Below are 17,983 nucleotides of genomic sequence, written 5' to 3'. Positions count from 1 at the left end.
GCGCGGCTCCCCCGACCCTTCGGAGGGAGGAGGGGGGGAAGAATTTCGTCCACCTCCCTCCTTTCTCCCGTCCCCGGGGCCGGCGAAAAATAACCGAGTACAGAGTTATCTAATTTTAAATACACCAGAGGAGACAGAGAAGGGGGAGGTAGGGGGTACGGGGAGACGCGTCTGAGACGCAGCCTCGACGTATACGCGCAAACCCCTTTTCGTCGGGGTGGGAGGGAAGGGGGGGCCGCAACATACAAGGGGGCGACATATACGTGCACTCACCTCTTTCTACCGAGGAACATGTTGCCGCATCGTCTCGGGGTGAACATCCGAGATGCGTCTCACGTAAACCGCGCGCGAGAGAAAGAGAGAGATAGAGAGAGAGAGAGAGAGCGGTGGACGCGTAGAGAGCGATTTAAACAATATGGCCGCTCTCTCACCCTCCGTAAACCGGAACAACCGCGAGAGACGCGACGCGACGCCTCGCCTCGGCCGAGGCAGGGGAGAGAAACCCTCGTTTCGGCGTTCCGCGGGCACTCTCACTCCCCGCGCGAATCGACAGCGCTCCGATTTGCACTCGCTCCGAGAGATTTTACAACGCTGCGTCGCGCACTACGCGACCGATCTCACGTCTCGCGTCCCGTCGGCGGGTCTCGCGTGTCTCGCGTTTTTTGACAGACCGCGTTTACGAGGATTACGAGGTATAGATCGCTCCCCGTGACGCCGCGAGCCGTTTACCTCGCGCAGGCTAACTGCCCCGCGGAGTCGCCGACGACACCGACGCGACGCGGAGATCAGCCCCGTCGGTCACGTAGTCCAGCTCTATCCCCTCCTGCCCCCCCCCCCGCCCCACGCTGTTCTACCGCGCCGTACGATCGGTGATGCTTTAGAGCGGAGTTTTTACTTTATCAACGGCAGCAAAGAAAAAGATCTTCCTAATGTTTTGTAAAAGATAAAATAATTATAAAATAAATGTAATTATTAAATTTAATGATTATAGTAATTATCAAATGTTAGTAAATTTGTAATTTTTGTTATTTACCTATTTATTAATAAATAAAACTATTTAGTTTAGATAAATTATTGTTTGTATTATAAGTGAATAAATTTTAAGTGAATAATTTAGATATCCATTTCATACATGTAATATTAATGTCAATATTAATTAAATATAATTATTTGAATATTTCTCAATGTTATTATTTATTAGTTAATAGATAAATTATTTTAGTTAAATAAATTTGTTAATAAATTTATTTTTAATTTTTATATTTAAATGGACAAATTTAATATTTATCCATTTTTTATTTTATTCATTTTCATGTTTGCTTTCTATACAAGTCTCTCCGTCTCAATCTTTTTTGCATACGTCATATTCATAAATAAAAATGTGTATAATAAAATAAAGAAAGAAACAACAATACAGAAGGAGCAGCTGATAATCTGACAAACGAATTTATGTCACGTGGTCGACAGTGTCGACACGCGCGAACGGCGAGTTTTCCGCGCCAATTTCACATCCTCTCGATTTTCTTTGACACTTACGTCAACATAGGTGTCAACAATACAAGCGAATGACTTAATTAAAAATGAAGTTCAGATGTAGAATGGTGGATACGGGTGCCATGCGGGATTTTACAAGTAAAATTTAAATTTCGTGCTTCTAACCTCATCGTGTGTGGATGCCAAATGCCAAATGCGAATCTCTTAAAATGATAAATATGATGATGATTGATTGATGATAATGAATATGCTTTCTCTATCTCTTTATTAACTACGAACGTGTTTTTTTCTTCAGGTATTGTTAATACTATATCCCGAATGGCAAAATACTGCGTGCTGCGATTGACGCCGGACGAATTGTGCTTCAACGTCGGCGACGAGCGTATCCCCGTGCTCTGGGCGGTGCTCTCGCAGCAGCACTTCTTCGCGGAGTACGTTATGAGCGGCGTGTCCGAGCAGGAGAACGAGATCTATCTGGAGTTCGACGCCTCCATGTTCGCCAGAAGCTTGAACAGCCTCCGGGTGACGGCGAGGAGCGTGAAGATTAAATTGACGAACAAGCGACAGCCCTGTCTCACGTTCGAGATCGACCTTACCTCCCTGTCCGTTGACTCGCGGCAGTGCGTGCACGACGTGCCCGTGAAGCTCATACCCCGCAGAGAGTGGCCGGAGCACAAAATGCCGGACATTCCCGAGTTCGACGTAGGTATAGCAATGTACACTCTGTAAATCGTGCTTGATCGATTCGGTAAGGGTAGAACCTTGTGTTCCACGCAGATATCGCTGGAGATACCGCAGCTGAAATACCTACGTTACATCGTGGACAGAATGAAGAGCATGAGTCCTCAGCTGACAGTGATTGCCAATAAATCTGGAACGTTGGTGGTAAAGATCGAGGTGGACTACGCTACCGTGTCCACTCATTTCAAAGGGCTACAAGTTTGGGAAGGCAACGAGGAGCAGGAGACTAACGATATCTCGGCGACTGTCAACGTAAAGAAACTCGCCATGTTCCTGGGTTGGGACATTCTCCATCCGGACAGCGTCAAGTGTAACTTGTTGCAAGAGAAGATGGTGAAACTAACTTTAGACGTGGGGGATCACGTTAAAATACATTATTTTATGCCGGCCATTGCCTCGTGAGCGAAGGGAACGAAAGACTTAGATGTAGTGTTATTTAAATGCAAAAAAAAATACATATATATTTCTTACGATTCTCATTCATACGTTCGCATCCATACAGGTTGAACTTGTCTATTAAATAAGCTGTACGCCAATTCGAAAATAATCCTTACAAATTTATAATATAAAATGAGTAACTAATTATAAGCTAAATGTAAATTCTGTTCGCTCTCTTGCCTGAAACTCTGATGCATCTGATCGATCTGTTGTATTTTCTGATTCAACAGGGCCGTCTGTTGATCGAGCCATTGCAGACTGTTCATGTGCGCGTTCAGAATTTTTCCGATCTGAACAATAGGATCGCTGGAGTCCTGAGCGCGGTTCGCTTCGTTCAGGTGCTCTATTATTTCCTTCAGATCCTCCGACATGCGTTTTAGCTGGGTGTCGAGATTCTCTGACAAGCGATAGGTGTAATCTCGATCGGAGTCCGAGACGGAGAGAGACGCCAGCTCCTTTTCCAATGGTACTAAACATTCCTGCAACTCTTTCTGTTGTCCAACCTGAAAGATATTATTATTCCAATTTAACGTGGAAATTTAGTAATTAATTTTTCCCGTGCTCTAAAATCGCACAGACGTCAATCTATACAATTGCAGATATACATGTGTAACTTACAACGTAGTCCAGCTCGTGTTCCAATTGCTGCTGCTCGATCTTCACTCTTTCAACCTCCTGATTCAGCGAAACTATCTTCTCCCCGTTCGTTATCAACAACTTGTCCCAGGCATTAACCTGCGTCGCTTGATTCACAAACACCTTCTCTTGCTCCTCCAACTCCAAGGTCCACTTGTTGATCGATTCTTCAAGCTGGCAGAAATTAATAGCCCCTGGTTGAACGCCGGTCGCGGAGCTGACGCTGCGATAAAAATAATTGAACTTACAGTTAACAACGAACAAAAATTAACTAATTATTCTAAACACGGATTTTGTAATTAGCATTACTTACGTGGTGGTGGTGCCCAGTGAAGTGTGAGTAGACGGTGCTGCTAGGCTTGTCGAAACAGCGGCGGAGGTCGTTTTGCTCAGAGGGAATCCAGCGGAGGTGGTCGTCGACGTTCCGAAGCTATATCCTCCTGTGGTGGTAGCTGCGAGAGAGAATCCAGTGGTCGAGGGTGTAGTGGTACCCGTTTTCGAGGCGTCAAACGACAGTCCCGGTGTCGCGGATGTCGCTGGCGTACTGCTAGGAAGATTGAAGCTCGGAACGCTCGGTACGGACGTTGTAGCAGCAATTGTACTACCGAGACCGAACCCAGTTCCAGTAGCCATGGTGTTTGGAGTGCCAAAGGTTAAGCCGGTGGCTCCTTGAAGATATAACGCGTACGTGTTAACATCTTTCTTACATTGTAAAGAGGCGAATGCTTTGTTGCGCCGGAAAATAGGACGTACCTGGTGTACCCGCCATGGGTTTCGATGCGCCAAAACCTGCGAAACCTGGCGCTGCGGTTGTCGCGATGGGGAATCCCGTGGACGGGGTCACGGCCGCTTTCGCGGGGTCGAACGAGAGCCCCGTCGTCGCGGACATGAGCGTCCCACTGCTGGTGAGATTCGTGAAGCTCGGCAGACTCGTTGCCGTAGATATGGACGTCGTCGTTGCGGTGACGCCGCTTCCGCCGCCGAGGCCGAAGCCGGTCCCGGGTATCATGGTGTTCGGAGAGCCGAAGGTCAGCCCGGTGAGTCCTTGCAACAGGAAAAGTGCCAACGGGCATCAAAATACCGAACGCGAGTCTCCCTTTCTCTCCCCCGAGCTAAAGAAAGCACAGAGACGTTTCCATTTCTGTTCCCGTTCAGCACGCTCGGCGTATACCTGTCGTGGGCTTCGGCGCGCCGTAGGACAATCCTTGGGGATTCGGAGGCGTAGCCATCGTGTACTCCGTGCTCCGGGTCTGCTCCAACCGTCTATCTTAGCGGTTAAAGTGGTTAACTGGAGCCTGGAGTCCGGAGCTGCGTCGAGCACTGAGGGCACTGGGCGAAGATAAACGAAGATAGACGAGCGCGCAGTTGTCTGAAGTGCGCGTCGAGTCGCCGGCCAATCCGACGGCGGCAGAGCGCGCGCGGCGACCAATCGCGTCGCGGGAAAACGGTCCCGGTTCTCGCCCCGCTGACCGCCGACCCTGAAAGCGGGATTCGATGGCACAGATGGGCACAGATGCACTTGTATAACCTGTAATACGCATGTAACGTATGTACTGTAGCGTTTGTGACGCGCGGTCTATGCCCTCTATGCTACTGTCATGCTACTGTAATTATCACGTAGCGACGATAATGAGGGATATACCCATGAGATCTGCTTTTTTTTTTTTATATTATAATCCAGTGTACACTCTGTACTTAAAGTAGAGTAGATTCAGTAGATATGTTTGAAATTCGATGAAAGCGAGGAGGGATCAATGCAGTTCCATTCTAATGCGGTCCGGTGCAGCAATAAAAAAGCAAACCCGTCGGCGTGGAACCGGCGCGCGGGGAAGTCGGGGAACGCCGGGCGCAGGACGAGGATCGGATCGGAGTCCCACGCGTTGGTTGCCGCGCGCGCGGACGCGGACGCCCCGCGGACGTTCTGCGTTCGGGTACGAGTTATTCATACGCCGCGCCGACCGCGACGGCCGTGTCTGTGGCACGCGTGGAAGGACCCACGAAATCTCGAATCTTCGTTGGACCTGACTCGGGACACCGAGCGCGTTTGGAAGCGCGATCTCTAGAACCGGGGATAATTCTCGGGCCGCAGTTCGCGCGGACAGGTCCGGTTTGAAGCTGAGATCCGAGGGTTCGACGCACCACGATCAGGAAGTCGTTGTGCACACGCGAACTACGATTTGGACGTCAAGAGTGATGAGAGGTGAATATCGCGATAATCTCGAGGAAGTTAGAACGTCCTTTAGATGCATTTTACCACATATTCTAATTTTGTTTGTATCTTTTAGATTCTGTGATTGCTTCGTGAAACGCCGGACTGAGAGTGCAACGCCTTCGTTTACCAACAAATTCAAAAGTTTGTTTACTAACGAAAGGGATACGTGATCGTCTAAAAACGTGCACCATTTTTGTGCAATAGTAATTCTTCGATTAGAAAATCGATAATCTAAGTCAGATGTATTAGGGGCCGCTTGTGCAAATTTTATAAATCCAAACAAAATACAAATTACGACGAAATTTTCAAGTGCAATTATAATAATGTCGAAGCTAATTGGCTTGTACGCGTGCTTTTGTTTATTCCGGTTTGCGAGTAGCTCGACTTTGACGGCACCTCCTCTATCGGCTCTGGTAGTTGCGTTCGAGAGTGTATATGATCTATCGCTGTTAGCTAATACCCTGTCGGATCAAGGGATTGATGCGACAGTGATAATACCAACGTATGCTGCCAACAATCTTTATAATAAATTGATCGACGTTGAAGTGCTGCAACTGGACGTCGATAAGTCGGTGCATGTCAACAAACGTGCATTGGAGACGTGTGAAAATCTCTTCACGGATGAGGAGATATTGAAGAAAATACGAGAGTTTCAGCCCACGTTCACTATATTTCCAGCATTAAGGTATGTTGATCTTAAAATTGTTTTCACAATTTTATTACAATAGATTTAAAAGACCCAGGCTTGATTAATTTAATGAAATATTAATGTTTTATACTTTTTATGTTTTTTAGACATGACGGCTGTTTGCTCCCATTTGCAAAGCACATCGGATCCATTCCGGTAATCTGGATAAAGAATTCGGATGAGGAACTATATGCATTTGAATGCACCAGAGTTGCCCTGCCGGTGCATACTGGCGGATTTTGGTCGAGACTTTCAACAAGTTTCTCAGGGAGGTCCATATTTTCCGCTGCTAAGAACGATTACCTAGTTCCTGCTCTACGATTAACAGCCAAATATCTGCCGGACGTTAACATCGATTTGGAGCACCTCTACTCGGATGTTCGACTAGTGCTTTGGGGAGCCGATACAGTGTTACGTTCTGATTTTGCGTCTTTAACAGATCTACTCGTGGAGGTTCGTAAAATGCACGTTAATTCTTTATCTTGGTATTTTTTTTTAATGTTTCAGCAGTCTACGTCCTAAAACTGTAACTTATCGGTTTGAAATTGCTCTTAGGTTGGCTGTCATCATTGCAGAGGCGCGCATCCCTTACCTGAGAACCTACAAAAATCATTGGTCGAATATAGGACGGGCACTGTCGTTGTTCTTTTAGAAGAGAGTTACGAGACGTTGATTCGAGAACTGGCAAAGAAATTGCCTCAAGGTAGGGAAGGTCAAGCTGTCGTCTGGAAGAGCAAGAGCGATACGATTACTGCCGCACCGGAAAATCTTTTTATTGACGATGACGTCGACCGACAAGATCTCATAGGTAAATAATTATATATGATAAGAAGTGTGGATATTTTTACAAGAATGAGAATTAAATATAAAATATTTCAATTCATTCAAATCAGATTAGAAAGAATGTACATGATATTTTGTGTTGTAATGTAAAGATGTGAACTTTTAAGTTTCAAAAAAGTACGAGGGACCTTTATCTCTTTCCCACGACACAATACATTTCACAGTAAATGAAAACAATGAGTCTAGGCGTTTACTTGCGCACAAGTGAAATACGTGCCTCGCGAATGCGAGCTCTCCAAAGCGCCATTGAATTGAATAATCGCGCTGAAAGAGGATAATAGTGCAATAGCGTAAAGGCATTCTCCCTTAATACTGTTGCCTCATTGTTACAGGTTACAGCCGAACCCGAGTGGTGTTGAGTCATTGTACCGATACAGAATTCCTGGAAGCTGCCTTTCACAGGACGCCTCTGATATGTCTGCCGAGGAACGCTCACGAGTCTCGCAACACGGCTCGCGCGATCGAGTTGGGTTTCGCGCGCTCCATCGAGGCCGCGAACGATCACGCCTCGGCCGTGGAGATCGCCCGGATAGTCAACGAGATCCACGAGACGGTGGCTTATCGTGAAAACGCGCGAAAGGTCTCCGTGGCGATACGCGACAGACTGAACCCACCTTCCGACAGGCTCATCTATTGGCTGGGCTACGTCGCGAGGACGAAAGACGACAACGAGAAATTTCATAAGCCGAAAAGTCATGCGAGCACACTTACGGAGGATATTCGGTTCTTCGTTGGCCTTTTGTTAGGCGTGATCGTCGGGATTGTCTGTACGGGCAGCGCGGTCGTCGCGCGATATCTCATCGTCTCGGCTAACAAAGTGCAAACAGCGAAGGGACGATACACGCAGTGAGCGTGCTCCATTGAGATTCGACTCGATATACGCCATGCATGGACATTTCCGTATATGTATATTTATATAAATGCACGTAGAATACAGGTACATACGAATACAAAGGTTTTTTTACGAGCTAGGATTTATCTCATAGTTAGCGAAAAGACGTTTTTGCTATTACTATATTATTATTACGAGAAGACCTTCTCATAATTTGACTGACAAGACTACGAGTCTAATGAAGTGTGATGTATTATCGTGAAGAAAATAAATTACAGTTTGTCAATACTGAATTCTGTATGTCGTTGGCACGAGCGTATTCCCTCGTGTTTACGTTTAACGCTAAGTTCTTACAATATACGGACGAATCGCGATATCTACTATGCGTTGCTTAAGGCCGTATCCTAAACAAGTAAGAGAGATAATAGGTATGCAACCTCACGAAATAATGCTTTATGTCCATACAATGTTATATTCGCGAAATATCTTATTATAGAATTCATCAAATAAGCGTCGTTCACTGACGAATTAGATTTGTGGAGCAATTTTATATTCGCAAGAATTTTTTATAGTATGCTCTAGACACGTATTTATAACTGCACAGTACCATTATATACGCATGCATGTATATGCGTGCATATGTAATAGTACTGTATTATATTTGAATAATTCCTTATTCTGCAATAATTTGAGTAAATTATTTCAGCAGATTATTTGAGAAGTTGCAGAGTCCTGTTTATAAGACATTGCATAATATTTCATATTTATATAACTATAAAATAATAAAGCATATATATATATATATATATATATATATATATATATATCTGTCTTTCAAAATAATAATTACGTGATGCGTTATGCTACTACGATTTCGGCCGAAGAAAAGTGCGAAGTCTCGCGTGTAATTCGTTGTGAGCATAGTGTCCGCTGATTATGGGAATCAGAGAAAATTCGTAAATGACTAGACTGCCGACTTAACTGGCGACGGCATGCGATAAAGCGGTCATATACACATATATCGTATTATCATCATATTAAATATATAAAATAGTGAGAGATAAAGTCGCGGATGAGCTAAGAGTATTTCGTGTAAGCTGTGAAAAGATTGCAACGCAAACAGATTCTCCTAAACGAAGCCATGACGAAACGCTCATGTATATACAACGATGATTACGGACGTAGAGTCTAGAAAAAACGGTGAGACGATATTTACATTCATTGGCAGTATTGTTCCCGATTCGTGCGAGTAAAGAGCGCGGAGATCCTCGAGGCGGATTCGTGGACCGCCTCGTAATACGCATCGCTCGTTGCCACGCGCCCGTCGCTACGTTGCTCTTTAATTAGATGAAAAAAGGATTCTATGAACTAGAGAGCATCGATATACAATGTGAGACATACACCTACGAGACACCGTGCGGAGGTCTTTACCTCGATATAAATGGGACACTCGTCGCGTAATTGCACGCGTATCATGCGCGAATGTGCGAGAGCAGGGAGAGGGGGGGAAAACGACGCGCGTCGTCTATTACCACGTTTTTGCTTTCCTTTGCATACTCCCACTGGCTTCTTTCTCTCTCTTTCTCTCACACTCTTTCGCTCTTTCATTCTCTCTTCCTGTCGCACGCAGAAATAGTAAATTGGCACATCGGGGCGCGATGTCGAGCGTCGCGAGATGCGTAATATATGTCACGAGGAGAAATCTAGATAAAGTTCCGACGAAATCTTCTATCACTCGATTCTCGCTATAAAAAGAATGCGCGTACTAATTATATGAGAGATACATATAGCTATATCGAATAAATAAATATATGTATATATAATATATGTATATAATAGAGTCGGAAACGAGAGACGAGGGAAACTTGATGCCGTTACCGTGTTCGCATTGTTACCTTGGAACTCGAATCGTCGGGCCGCGCGAGTCCGATGATGCAAAGCGAGCATGCAACGGGCTTGCGTCAGTGTGTCCCTGGAATATAAAGCCTCTCCTCCGCGGTACGTCCGGGTCGAGATAAAGTTAAACGATTAAATGTAAATTTAAAGTAACACATTCGCTTTCGATGCATTAACGTTCGCGCCAAGTAGTGTGGCACCTGACAGTCAAACGGTGATGATAAGCCACGCAACAGCAACCTCGCGGACGTATCATTAACGTTAACGTTGTAATAGCAATACCGAGAATCTTGATTGCCGCAGGCAGTTTCGCTCGAGCCTCTAAGTAAAAAAAAAAAAAAAAAAATCGTAGGTTAAAATGTTTAAGTCAATGAGTCATGCAAAGCGAAGGTGAAGTAGATGCTCTTAGTAAAAGAGCGTCTTCGATCAAATCGAAACCGTCCGTTTTAAAATAAATGCATGTTTCGAATTGTAATATTCATTTATCATTCACATATAGCTCTTCGCAGCATTTTCTGCGCTTTCTTATGGAAGCAAAGGCTTGAAGCACAAGCGAACGCTCTCGTATTGCATTTTATTATTCTCCACGTGAGAATGAGAAAAATGGTGTTTAGCGACCGTCAGGCGGAAACCGCATCGACGTAACGCGTCGTTGTGTGTAGCCTCTCGCGGCGTTAATTGCGGATATACAACGCGAAGTGGCAACGAATAATTAATCCAAAACGTGAAGAACGACGTGAGCGCCGTTCCTATAGATAGGCCGGACCCCGGAATGCATCTGCCGCCTAGTTGCACACGTGCTCCTCCCGCGTGTGCCGGCACATCTCGCACTTCACGTGACAGCACCAGACAAATCGGCACTTGCATTTCTCGGTGACGTCCCGCACTCGCGTCTGGTAGCCCCGGCCGCAGCACAGCAGCCGGCATCCGTCGAGACCGAGGGACGTCCGGTTGCACACCCTTCCTCGCGTACCGGGAATACCAAGCCTGCGGAGAGAACGAAAATTATGACGTTGCGCGAAAGCGCGTGATAATATCGCACAAAATTTAAAAAATGACGCGTCGTCGACGATAGAGAATTTCCTCTCAATTCCTCGGGTCATGTTGAATCCTTTGAACGCAACAGAGCTCGTGATGAAATAATATAAAAGAGACGCCGGATCTTTTTCACGAGATTTTCCTCAATAATATGCAATTGTGTATCCTCGAGTATTCTTCAAAAGTACACAGAAAAAAAAGAAGTGCCAAATTAAAACTTATACTCAAATTAACGCGTTCATTGTTTCGCATATACGCGACAATCTATAATCTTCTTATAAGAATTTAAAAACATGTGTTTCTTGCATTTTTTAAGACTGCACAACTCGTGCAATCATATCTATTCGACGGATAATGCTGGAGGATTATTCAACATGATCAGGTCGAGAAGGGGTGTTTTTGCGCGGCGCGAATTTAGACCCACGTGAGATTCCTTTCGCAGTAGTCGGGACTGTCCTCGAGATAAACCAGATCCGTCTTGTTCGGTCGCTTGAGATCGGGACGCGCCGGTCTGAGTCTGGCCGGTCTTCTACCGCCGCGTTGCGCCAGCCGCACCAGAGCGGCACCCTCGTGCAAAGCCGCCAGGGCGACTCCGGCCACCCGGAACGACGGCAATCTTCTCCAGCACACGCGCACGCTGCAGGAGCCGGACATACCTGGTGCGACAGAAGAGAGGATGGAGAATTTATTCAGCGGGGCGCGCGAGAATGAAGAAGCGACATCAATCGCGGGAAACATTTATTGATATTTATTATATTAATATTTTTTATATATTAATATTAATATTTTATTTCGTCGCATTTTATAGGTAGCCACGATGTGCGTCGTGTTTGCGCGAGAGAGCGACTACGGGCATCGAGGGATCTTCTCCTTGTTACTCACCGTGGCACTTGCAAACGCGCTGCATCCTGGAGCGAATGGCGCGTCTACCGGCCTCGCTATCATGTTTCCTCATCAGCTGGCCGGCCAACCCTTTGGGCCCGTACAGAGCACCCTCCTTCACCGGTTCCTCGCCACCCTCGGACCATTCCCGCGAAAACTTCTCCCCGAAGTGTATATCCTGCGGGAGAATCCGCACACGTTTCTGAATAAATTTTCCTAAACAACGTTAAAAACTTGACGCTAAGAATTTGCGAGAGGAGAGAAGACTTCCGGCAGATATATCTGGAGTCGAATGTCTTCTAGGGAACTCTTTCGGATTTTTTTTTTTGCATCGCCCGGCTTTCCTTCGTTTTGCGGCGGCGACAACGAGCCGAGAACGACCGTGGAGATTAAGCGAACAGGTCCTAAGCCTGCCCGAGGAGATTTCGCGCGGTCCTTAAAGACCCCCCAGCTTTGAAACTTCCGAAGCAGCTTTACGCGCGATTCATGGTTACGAATGCGCAGTATACGCGGTACACACAAGTTTCGCCCTGGATGCTGGCGGAGCTAAACAAATGCATATCATCAGAAACGATACAACTTCGTCGCGTAAAATTCTGAAAATCCTATTTTGCCACATTTTAGCTTCATACCGCGCGAAATAACTTTTACATTACTTCAGTATTCACGTAGGCTAATATTTATATTATTATCACCGTTTTTTTGGTGTGTATTAGCGTTTCGTCCTGACGTTTCGTATCTAATAATTTTTTTAACTTATTAACAGTGCCGACTTGGTCGGTTTCGAATGTTTTCCGATGCACGTCGGCAAACCGAGATTATGTCGTGCCCTCTTTGCTTTCGCTGTCAGATGTTGTCTAAACGTAACCCTTCCCCTCGGACATTGCCACTTTCTATCTCTCTCTCTCTGTCTCTCTCCAGTGGCATCATACACGTCGACTTATCGACGACAGCCTACTGTAGTCAAGTCACCGAGGGTCTTCGATAGTATCTTCTCGGTGATAGTGATAAGTAAATAAGTCCCGTATTTCAGTCTCGTGCGTGTGTCATATAATCGCCGTGATTAGAACTCGAAACAGAAGCACTCGCGTGCTTCGATCTTCCAATGTCACTTCGATTACTGGAAAAAAGGTCGCGTGCATATTTTTATTTTACAACAAATTATCGTAAGTAGTTACTTTTCGCTTCTGATATCCACTAAGATATTTTAATTTCCGAATATTCCACTTCAACTACAACAAAACAGTTATTGCAATTAATAATTATTAAAATTGCTAACATAATTTAATAATATAATTGTCGACGATAAACGAAATATTGGCAAATAATTCGTTACTTTGAGATCCATCGAGATATTCCGAATATTCTATTTTAATCATAAATAGTTACTGTGATTAATATGCCAATAATTTTGACGCTCTGATTTCCACTGTCGCGATATTACTTGATCCGGCTATACGTGAAGGTTCCTCAATTATTGCCGAGCCAGCTTGATAGTATAAAAAACGATAGTAAAACAAAAACTTATTCAGGCCCGGTGGCCTTTAACGGCGAGACCCTCCGGCTGGCTGCTCGGCGAGAGAACGAGCAAACATCATTACCTCCGAGTTCTGATGGTGTCGCCGGTTATCCGAGGCATTTGTCCACCAAACTCACCCTCGTTAAGATACATCCGACCCTCCCCCGCGATTTTCACGTTTTCTCACGCCCTGGCTCTCGCGACTGAATGAGAACTTTCCTAATGTGACCGTCACGCGATATTTTCTTGACAAAATGGATATCAAAAGATATTAAAGTCGCAGAAAAAAAATGACAAGTAAGAGAGGAAAAAAGAGAGAAGGAATATACAAAATTCTCAGTCTAAAATAATTATTTTTTCTTCAATGCAAAGTGCTTTTACAGATTGATCTCTCAATTAGCATGAAGATGTAAAAAGAGTGTTAATTATCGCTAAGATCACCAAGCCTGATACTCATGTTCTTTACGAGAATCCGTTAATTTATTTATATTTAAAAATGATTAACGGGATTAATAATAATAATTAATAATAAGAAATAAATAATTACATTAATAATATATTTCTTTGTTATTATTAATAAATTCTTACACCTAACTGTCTGCACGTGTCACGCGTCTAACGTGTGTTGCGCGAACTCTCGTTCCTCTTTGCCCGACTAAGTTACGTGTCCGGGATTGCAGGGTAAGAGGGGGCGGGAGGGGTAGGTGGGGGACACAGGGGCCGGTGGGTTGTTGCAACTTAACAAGCTTAGCTCCCTTAATCCCCTTGTAAGCCGGCAATGTCTACAAGGGGTCAGCCGTTCGCATGAAACGCATCCGTTTACTGTTCGAGCTTTGTCTTCGGAGCTGGCATTAAAATTCGCGTCGAAAGACCCGCGCGCCGGTGAGAGACGGCGGGCAGAGAGATATCAGATAATTACCGACGCCACGTGTCCCGGGTACCCCTTGCGGCGCGATATTGGATGCGGGATACGCAACACGTCGGTTGCGCATCCAGCTCTAAAGATGTTTAATGTACAATATTTAATATCGGATTTTAATACCGAATTATTTGTCCTTTCTCGTAGAAATGTAGATTACTAAACTATCGATCTTTATCCAATTATTGAAAAAGATTTCAAAGTGATAATGTGGATAAAGTAAACGCGTAAGATATAATAGACAGTTGGATAAAGATCGATGATACGAGACACGCGACGTTTACAAGAGATTTATAGATCACGGTGTCGCGCAGAAAGTGATATGGCGAGAGTGACGCGTCAAGCATAAAGATAAAGAGAGACACGTATACAAGGAGATATACGGTAAACGAATCCTCCATGGACACTCACCTCGCTGCATCCTCCCCACTGCCAATTGTTCGGACGTCGCGCTCTCACGCGATTGTCGCAGGAGCAATCGGTGAGCTCGCCTCTGGAGCAGGCTCTCGTGACGCTGTAAGCGACCCCGGCTGCTGATACGGCGTATATGAACGCGGCCTCTCGGCTATCTGCAAAACGCAAGCGGATTTTTTTTTTGTCGCCGTTCACAAGCCGACCACTCTGGCCGGGGTACTTGATGTTACGAGAGTGCAATGTGGGCGCGCGAGCAGAGAGCAACTCCGAGAAGCGACACGCATCCGGCCCGCGCCCGCGCGCGTCCGCGGGTCGAGCCGCGTCAGGCATCGAAGATGCCCGTGGAGTACTTACTGACTAACATGACGCCGCCGAACACGTTCTCGGGATTTTCCGGGCTGACGGAACAGTTCCATCTCGCTGATCTAAACTGGTGCTGACACTCCTCTATGGCGAGCCTAGCGCCCGCTCTGACTGCCTGCAAGCGTATAAGACGGTGAAAGCTAAGAATCAAAAGGGACGCCGCTTTTCGGATACTCTCGCGGAGAGCGACGTCTCCCCTCGCATCGAGCACCAGCCGGTGCTCAAACAAGCGCGTTTCCCGTTTTTTAACATCTCATCCAACTCTCGATTTGTCGATGACGTGCTTTCGTGCATGAGCATGTAAAAAATGACACATGGAAGATCCACTTTTTTTCTTCGATGCAAAATACTTTTATAAATTGATTTCTCAATCTGTAAAGTTCGATACTCGCGTTCTATACGAGAATGCCACGAGAATTTATTTATATTTAAAATTAATTAAGAAATTATTACCATTTACTAATATATTTATTATAATATTAATAATAAGAAATCAATGCATCATATTAATAACATATTTCTTTATATTATTATTATTATTAATAGATTCCGAATGTAAGATGTAACGACCGATGTGACAGTGAAAATTGAGAAAATTTGAGTCACCTCTATTCCTCATTCACGATGTACCTACTCAACTTTCTCTTTATCTTGCCACGAGTATGAGTCACCGTTTAAAAGCACGCCACCACTGAAAATTATCATCTAATGTCCAGCTGCGATAAAACGAATTCCAACACGCTTGCGCAAAAACACGACGGCGCGCTTTAATAAACCGCGGCCACCACGTTAGCGGTAACCATAGTGGATATCGAACGTCGGCGTACATTCCGTGGATCGTTGGAAAGCGATTTAGCTGGCTCTTAATGGGTTTGGTCGCTCGTTAAAAAATTAAACCTCGATACCCGGATTGACATATGAATATTCATGCCCCGGGGCCTCTTTTGTCGGTAACTCACACACTCGGAAAAACGACACCGCGCTGTCGGCGATATTCAAAGAGATATCGTGCCTCGGCGGTTCCCCAGGTTTACCTAGGTACCTAGATAGATTCCTAGACGACCGTCCCCTTTGCCCCCCCTCCCCCTCCCCCTCCCGACACGTTTTGTGCATTAAGGAAAGGTAAACGCGATTTTGGGATGGCGTGAACCGCACGACGTCCGGCTCCGTTTTGTTCACGCGGGGCAGCGGCAACCGAGATCGAACCGCGCGATGCCGATCGGGAAACAAATTTGTTCCGCTTAAAGAGTTCGTGCCTACCTATTGTATCGCAACGGTAAATCTTCGGATGCCCACATAACGTGCGTCCCGTCGCGAGAGCTTTCACGTCCCGCAACGAATGGAAGGATTACAATCAGATTTACAGACGGAACCCAGCAAACACCAAGTAACACGCAACTTACAATTTCCTACTCAACAATGTGTTATATTACATGTAACAGTAAGTTACATGTTACTTGGGTTACATGTTTGCTGGGAACAGTCGTTCAATTATGTAAAGAAACGCCGAGTATATATACCCTGATTGTCGCTTAATTTCCTTCTGCGTACAAGGTCGTTAACTCCGCTTCGCGAAAATGGGCAACAATGACGAAATGTTAGTCCGAGAATTCGAATCTCTATAATGACGACTCCGTATATAAATCCCCCGGAGATTAAACACAGATTTCAGAAATTGTCGGCCGCGAGCCCTATAATTCCTCCGTGATTCCTCCGATAATGCCCAGAACTATCTAATCACGACACCATTAATCCGTTTATTACGCGGAGGCGAAGCAGCTTTCTCGGAAGAGCGACTCGACGAAAAAGATTTCGGTCGGCCGAAGGCCGAAGGCCGATGCTCGGCCACGCGGTCGTAGGTCCCGCGAATCGAATTAGCCGCGTGCTTCCCCGGGCATTAATCCGGGGAGAAAAGAGAGAAAGAAAGAGAGAAAGAAAGAGAGAGAGAGAGAGAGAGAGAGAGAGAGAGAAAAAGAGAGGGACCCACCGGGGCCCGCTACGAGGTAAATACCTGCAGGACGGGTGGCGAGCGGGAGCATATTGCCTGCTGCTTGGCGGTCAGGTGCGCGTTCTTACAGTTCTTTTCGGCGCTCGCCGGGCCGATCACACCCGCGCCGGCGATCTGCGTCTGCGAGTCGACGCCGCTCCCTTGGATCGGGCCGGATGTCAGCCTCGGCTCCAGCCCCAAGTACCTATAAACCAGAACACGCGCCTTGTAATAACGTAATGACGGTTATATCGGGTGATTAATTTAATTAATTCCACGCTTCATTGCGCACGCCGGGTTTAGGCGTGCCGCTAAATAACGGGTCGTCGCGAATCAACGGCGCAATTGAACCACTGTACCCTTGTCTCTTCTTCGATTTACGATTTACGAGGATGCCAATGTGGTATCTCGATCGGGGAAGAACGAAACACGCCGTGTCGGTTTTTAATCACTGGTCGAAGGTTGATTATTATCGATAAAAGAAAGATGAGAAACTCCAACGATCACGTTCGATCTCCGCTGAGGATGCGCACTGTTGTTTCATCGCGATCTCTAAAGGGCCAGCGCACGAACATTGCGTCTTACGCCTTACGTGAGAATCTTGCGTTACGCGACACGCAAGCCAATCTTACGGCAACGCATGAAGAAAACCGTAATGTAACGTACGTAACATAAGACTATAATTACGTTACGTTCTTCTTTGTGCGTAACGCAAGATTCTCACGTAAGGCGTAAGACGCTACGGCAATGTTCGTGCGCTAGCTCTAACCGTCGCCTTTTGATCGCCACGAGTCCACCGTCGAATCCAAGGCGAGTCGGCGCGGAGAACGTACGCTATCGAGAGAACGCGGTGGCCGACAACTATGGATCATCTTACGATGAAATGCCTCACAACGATACACAGCGGCGGGAACCGCACGAGCTACCGACACTATACGAGAGAATACTCTCTCCGCCGTGACGAAACACCTATAATTAGAGCAGGTATTCGGGTGAAAATTATAGAGGGGGAGAGGACGACCGGGGGCCCGAGAGAGGGTGAAACGCGGACTAAGGGGAACGGGTGGGGAACACAGGATAT

General features: G+C 45.9%; 6 protein-coding genes across 6 annotated transcripts in view; 3 read left to right on the top strand and 3 right to left on the bottom strand.

The window, feature by feature from the left end:
- The window catches only part of Myb (proto-oncogene like protein Myb), a 31,607-nt gene extending 30,849 nt beyond the window's left edge, over positions 1-758 (bottom strand). The window contains exon 1 of the mRNA XM_071784620.1: positions 274-758. Within this exon, the coding sequence (XP_071640721.1) occupies positions 274-320 (47 nt within the window). The 5' untranslated portion in view covers positions 321-758. The remainder of the gene's footprint in view (positions 1-273) is intronic.
- A 686-nt stretch (positions 759-1,444) lies between these two features.
- On the top strand, positions 1,445-2,835 carry Hus1-like (Hus1-like checkpoint clamp component). Its single transcript, XM_071784435.1, has 3 exons — positions 1,445-1,632; positions 1,790-2,196; positions 2,272-2,835. The coding sequence occupies exons 1-3, from the start codon at positions 1,581-1,583 to the stop codon at positions 2,635-2,637; spliced, it is 825 nt and encodes a 274-aa protein (XP_071640536.1). The 5' UTR covers positions 1,445-1,580; the 3' UTR covers positions 2,638-2,835.
- Nup62 (Nucleoporin 62kD) lies at positions 2,681-4,646 on the bottom strand. The gene is made up of 5 exons (XM_071784421.1): positions 4,481-4,646; positions 4,063-4,353; positions 3,623-3,977; positions 3,292-3,532; positions 2,681-3,176 (listed from the first exon to the last, which is right to left on the bottom strand). The coding sequence occupies exons 1-5, from the start codon at positions 4,536-4,538 to the stop codon at positions 2,814-2,816; spliced, it is 1,308 nt and encodes a 435-aa protein (XP_071640522.1). The 5' UTR covers positions 4,539-4,646; the 3' UTR covers positions 2,681-2,813.
- A 280-nt stretch (positions 4,647-4,926) lies between these two features.
- LOC139816714 (uncharacterized) lies at positions 4,927-8,177 on the top strand. Its single transcript, XM_071784419.1, has 5 exons — positions 4,927-5,509; positions 5,595-6,206; positions 6,317-6,662; positions 6,765-7,017; positions 7,385-8,177. The coding sequence occupies exons 2-5, from the start codon at positions 5,845-5,847 to the stop codon at positions 7,900-7,902; spliced, it is 1,479 nt and encodes a 492-aa protein (XP_071640520.1). The 5' UTR covers positions 4,927-5,509; positions 5,595-5,844; the 3' UTR covers positions 7,903-8,177.
- A 900-nt stretch (positions 8,178-9,077) lies between these two features.
- LOC139816717 (protein Wnt-4) overlaps positions 9,078-17,983 on the bottom strand; it is a 38,221-nt gene continuing 29,315 nt past the window's right edge. The window contains exons 2-7 of the mRNA XM_071784422.1: positions 16,927-17,107; positions 14,907-15,030; positions 14,550-14,707; positions 11,701-11,878; positions 11,243-11,474; positions 9,078-10,767 (exon numbers count right to left, since the gene is read on the bottom strand). Coding sequence (XP_071640523.1) covers positions 10,566-10,767; positions 11,243-11,474; positions 11,701-11,878; positions 14,550-14,707; positions 14,907-15,030; positions 16,927-17,107 — 1,075 coding nt within the window. The 3' untranslated portion in view covers positions 9,078-10,565. The remainder of the gene's footprint in view (positions 10,768-11,242; positions 11,475-11,700; positions 11,879-14,549; positions 14,708-14,906; positions 15,031-16,926; positions 17,108-17,983) is intronic.
- Positions 12,766-17,983, top strand: part of LOC139816724 (neurotrimin) — a 64,346-nt gene continuing 59,128 nt past the window's right edge. Inside the window, exon 1 of the mRNA XM_071784433.1 lies at positions 12,766-12,866. Within this exon, the coding sequence (XP_071640534.1) occupies positions 12,806-12,866 (61 nt within the window). The 5' untranslated portion in view covers positions 12,766-12,805. The remainder of the gene's footprint in view (positions 12,867-17,983) is intronic.

This window comes from Temnothorax longispinosus, chromosome 7 (genome assembly GCF_030848805.1).
Source record: "Temnothorax longispinosus isolate EJ_2023e chromosome 7, Tlon_JGU_v1, whole genome shotgun sequence".
Taxonomy (NCBI): domain Eukaryota; kingdom Metazoa; phylum Arthropoda; class Insecta; order Hymenoptera; family Formicidae; genus Temnothorax; species Temnothorax longispinosus.
The sequence above is the reverse complement of the archived record's forward strand: the minus strand, read 5'-3'. Positions and strand labels throughout refer to the sequence as shown.